General features: G+C 40.8%; 1 protein-coding gene across 1 annotated transcript in view; it reads right to left on the reverse strand. All coding sequences in view use genetic code 11, as the record gives it.

The window, feature by feature from the left end:
- The window catches only part of EGR_01001 (Tumor necrosis factor receptor superfamily member), a gene marked incomplete at both ends in the record, with an annotated part of 12,559 nt that extends 7,965 nt beyond the window's left edge, over window positions 1–4,594 (reverse strand). The window contains 5 exons of the mRNA XM_024490250.1: window positions 235–446; window positions 529–671; window positions 1,530–1,736; window positions 4,155–4,429; window positions 4,525–4,594. Of these exons, the coding sequence (XP_024355653.1) occupies window positions 235–446; window positions 529–671; window positions 1,530–1,736; window positions 4,155–4,429; window positions 4,525–4,594 (907 nt within the window). The remainder of the gene's footprint in view (window positions 1–234; window positions 447–528; window positions 672–1,529; window positions 1,737–4,154; window positions 4,430–4,524) is intronic.
- Window positions 4,595–4,910: the final 316 nt, after the last annotated feature.

Here is a 4,910-nt window from a genome sequence, read left to right on the forward strand (position 1 = left end):
TATATATATATATATATATATATATATATATATGTTCCAAATACACAGTGAATGTGCTGTCACCTAACATGTACCCCAAAATGCGCGACATACTAAGATGATTTTAGTTAAAAGCTATGGTGATTAGAATTTGTAATTAAAAAATAATTGAAAAAATTACTAGTCAAATATCTTAAGGAAAAGAGATGATACAAGACAAATAAATATTTAAGCAAGCAATCAACTCGAGCATACCGTCAAATTCCTCCTCTGCGAAGGTGTCCTGGCAGTTGGGATTATGCAAGGGGCAGCAGAGGGTGTTTTGTGTGGCTGTACAAGGCCGCATTTCGATCTGCCCGGGTTTACACCTTCTGCAGGTCTGGCATGTGTCCGTAGCAGAGTCCGTTGACGACCAAGTGCCCTCAGCACAGGGCTTGCACACGCTGTTCTCGTTCCATTCACAAGGCCTTGCAGAAAAATGAATTTGAATTAAACTTTTTACTGAAGGCATTTGCTAGTAGACAGTCGATTTTGGTGTGGGAAGCGTACTTCTCAGCGCCCTGACCGGGAGGGCATTTGGTGCAACTTTGGCAGGTGGAATGGGCTTCAATGAAGAAGTAGCCTGAAACACATTCGCAGACAGCGTCCGACGTAGGCGTACAGTGTTTGCGAAACTTGGCAAATGGATGCAACTAAAAAGGGCAAAAATAATAAATTTTGTTCTAATTTTACAAACTCCGCCTGATTTCCCAAGCTTTCCAATTATAGGGTTCAGAGGCTATTCAAAGTAAAAGACTCTGGTCTTTGGAAATCATTAATAAATTGAGTAAGGGCAGTTATTACTGTTCATTACGCTGGAATTTTTATTTAATCACAAAGGCTCCATTTTTGTCCTGTCATTCAAACATAAAAACAACCGGCTCGAAAGCTTTTAAAAGATACTTCCTTGGCATTTGATGTGACAATAAAAGTTCTTAAGTTAGTCGAATAACTTTGGTGGACGTCTAAGAGAGAACTGAACTTCATCGCAAAATGCAAATGAGGAGAGGAAACTTGATTAGTGTTGTCTAAAAGTTAAACCAATTGTGGGGCCAGGAATTTTTTTGATTCATAAATTTAAGCAGGGTATCGGGAATACTCGCCACAAATATTAGGACATGTAAAATGATTTTTATTTAGCAAAAAGATCAGTCATTTTTGTCCACTTTAAGCTGTAACCTAATTTACTAAATAAACCATTCACTATTTTTTTTTATTTCCGGCACTAATAGCGAAAGTACACATTTAAAGAGATAGAATTTGCAATCTGAAGCTGAAACTTTAAAGCCTGTTAATTCAAAGGGAGTAAAGAGCTGATGTAATTATGAAAACTAGTACAAAAGGATTTTTTAATTACTTATAATGGTGTAGTTGTGGATCAAAATAAATCCAAATGATAAAGTAATTTGCTCATTAGAAAGAAAAAAATATATTTTGGAGAAATATTCTAGCCCTTTAGGTCAGATATGACTGACCTAATGGCTTTAACTGGATGAAAGTGGACACCTTACCTCTTGACATTGCCTGCACTGCATACATTTGGCAGTTGCAGAGGCCTCCAGAGAGAACTCCGAACCCTCTTGACAAGGTCTGCAGACAGTCTGTGTTTGGTTGGTGCAGAGTTGAAGCATCCCTTCGCCAGAGGGGCATTTATTGCAGCATCTCAGCGGTCCATTCAGAGTGGAAACCAACTCTTCATTTGCGCTAGGGCAGGTTTCCTAGTTGTATGAATTAGAAATGGGAAATAAAATTAACCCAGTTGTAAATGCAACAAAGAAATATACCAATTACTCAAATCACTAGCATTATTTGTTTCAAGAGCATACCAAATTTTGCAATACTTCGGTTCTATTTGGCTTCGAGTATATTTAAATCTAGCTGTAAGAACTAAAGTTGGTTTAATGGCGATTGCAAATACACGTTGGATGCCGGTCATGTATATATAATTGAAGATGTTGGCGAATGTCAAAGCTTCCTCTGGGAAGGAAGATGTAGCGATGTGGTATTTGAAGTTTACCAAGAAGAAGTTTTAAGACATTCCTTAAGCATTGTAAAACTGACACATTTTTCCAAATTTGTACAAACACTTGGAAATTGTGGAATGCCGCAGATGAAGAATTAACATACTCCAATTCTATTTCAAATTGCAAAAAAATATGAACCCATTTAAGACCTGTTTCAAGCTTTGTTTTTTTTTATTGGATTGTTATCCAAGGAAACTCAATGGATGAAGTGATCAAGAATTCGGTAATCACCAAAATATATTGTCAAAAAGTGGTATGCATTACTTCCCTGAGCTGTTTTATGGGAATGCGTACTTTGGCATGGAATTCGGAAATAAGACATTTGAATATTTACGCCGAATGGTATGGAATGGCTGCTCCCTCATCGACGATGAAATTACGGATAGTCAAGATGTCTACTATGCATTTTTGAGGAATTACTAACCCATCGACTCATAACGTGGATAATGGGTTTTAAGTATTGCCAGCCAATCAAGTCGACTACTGTTGATTAGTGGAAATGCCCTTACACCATATCCGATTGTATGGTCATAAACACATACGCCAATTATTTCGTCGTGGTTACCGGTGCAGGATCAGCATCAGCTGCTGCAACATTATCGATAATGACAATGGCAAGGAAAACAACGACGATACCAAGAACAGCACTGGATCATGATCTTAATTTCTTGCTTGTACGCGCGTGTGCGCTCGCGACGAGGTGTTCATTAAAATAACAATCGCTTTGATTTAACCGCCGCAGCCGCCACCGCCTCGTTTAAATTCCACACTCACGCACGCGTGCAAACACACATACCTCCCCCCTCTCACACAAATGTGGTATCGTGTGTGTGCGTGTTGGCGGCTTCTCTTTAATGTTTATGCCTTGTGTCGCCCAATAAACAAAGCGCAAGCATATTTGGAGGTAGTTATAAACACACCCACACGCACGCACACATCATAGAGACTGTCGGTATCTATTCCTCAGTTTTGTCTCTCTCTCTCTCTGTTTCTCTCCCATTCTCCATCATGACACACGCATGCACGCACGTTTTCATTTCCGTTGGAAAAAGCGCCCCTCCGTGCACGCATGCACCTTCGCATAGCACTTCAAGGTCGAGGAAGAAGGGAGAGAGGGGAGGAGAGAGGCCGATCACTTAGTGTGGGGCTCGAAACCATCCTGACTGCAGGTGAAGCAGCAGATTAGATGTAACTTTGATGTGTTTGCGCATGGCAATCACCCACGTGACATGCGTCAGAACAACTTTGGTGGTGACGGGGCCTGTTGCCTCAACGACCGCCGTCGGCACCCAAAATCGACTTTGTGCCTTCTCAACAAGTGACCGTACGTGCTAGTGTGCGTGGCTGGGTGTCGATACAGTTTTATGTGTGTGCGCTGAATGGCATTTTCGCTTTGATGTGCGCCTTGTGCAAATGTGTGTGTCCATAAAAAGCAGAACAAAACTACTCCATGTGTATGTGTTTGCAAGTCATAAAATTTATGCCTCTGCGTCTTGTGCGAAACCAAAAATTCACAAGTAAAATCACTTCGCATAGTGTTAAGTGCGGAACTGACTACATCGGGTGAAACTTGAACAAGTTCCTTTTCTCCAAGGCGGTGTTGAATAACCGAAACACGGGGCGCCACGACGGACGGAAAGCACACAGGTGAACACATATGGAAGGTGTGCAAGCATGCACATAACACGGCTGGCAAAATGAGAGCTCAAAGCGACGGGTTTGGCTTTGATGAATAACAGAGGAACTTTGTGTGTGCTTATACAAACACACATGCATGCATGAAATTGGGAGATGGCGAGAACGAGAGGGAGACGATTGCAATTTCGTCGGTCTTAGTTGCAAATGTGTACGACTGCGTGTGGGTTCACCAGACATCCAAAAATAAATCAAACTCCAGACCAGACAACTAGGGTACGGACACTCCATTACTTGCATAAACTCCGGTCCACTGAGAGTATAAGTGTATTATTTTGGTGTACCTATGGACATATTTAAACACATACTTTGCTTAGACTCTCGATAATGGCAAAACGGAACCTAAATACCTAGTAATAACGATTTTTCTAACAGTAGTAAGAATATCAAAGTAATCAGTTGTCTGTGCGAACATACCCGTTGAATCGGATCCAACTGAGTGGAATTGAGAGATTGTTGAAGGGCATGGGGCATAGCGGAACACCGGAAGGAAGAGAGAAGAGTCCAAATCAGAAGCGGAATCAGCATCTTTTCGCAGGTATACTTCTCTGTGCTATCTCTCCTTTTATTTTTCACTTTCAAAGTTGCCGCAAAGACTGCTCTTGCGTACCAGAATGTGTATTTGCAGGAAATAAGAGAGACGATGAGAAAGACAGCGAGAGATAGAGAACACGTGAGACTCCGATGTGTGGCTGTGAATGTGTGTGTGTGCGTATGCGCGTGCAAGCAGGCGAGCAAAATAGCAAAAAGTGTCATTAGGCCGCCCAATCCACATTTTATAGGTTACTCCAGCCAATCAGGGCTGTGGAGTGACCTTTGCACCGAGAGCGCACGCAATCTGATCCTACTGCGTCCATGGTTCAAGAAGTTCCAGTAACAAGGGCGAAGTAATTCTGCAAGCAATTTCCTTACAAATTTATTAGTATAAAAAGATAATCAGGGAGTCAGGACTTATTCTAGGACCTCTGAATTTCGAAATATGATCTCTAATCGTCAGATCACCTACTAGTTTCTGTAAAATCCTTAAAAACACAAGGGACAAAACATTGAAATTGAACAATTTTGATTGTAATCTTAATATTCCTTGTCAATATCATGATTAAAAGCATAGATTGTAAAAAAACTTTAAAAACATTCCTTTGGTTGGAAAGTTAAGCAATAGTGAACATATGA

This window comes from Echinococcus granulosus (assembly GCF_000524195.1).
Source record: "Echinococcus granulosus chromosome Unknown EG_S00003, whole genome shotgun sequence".
Lineage (NCBI taxonomy): Eukaryota > Metazoa > Platyhelminthes > Cestoda > Cyclophyllidea > Taeniidae > Echinococcus > Echinococcus granulosus.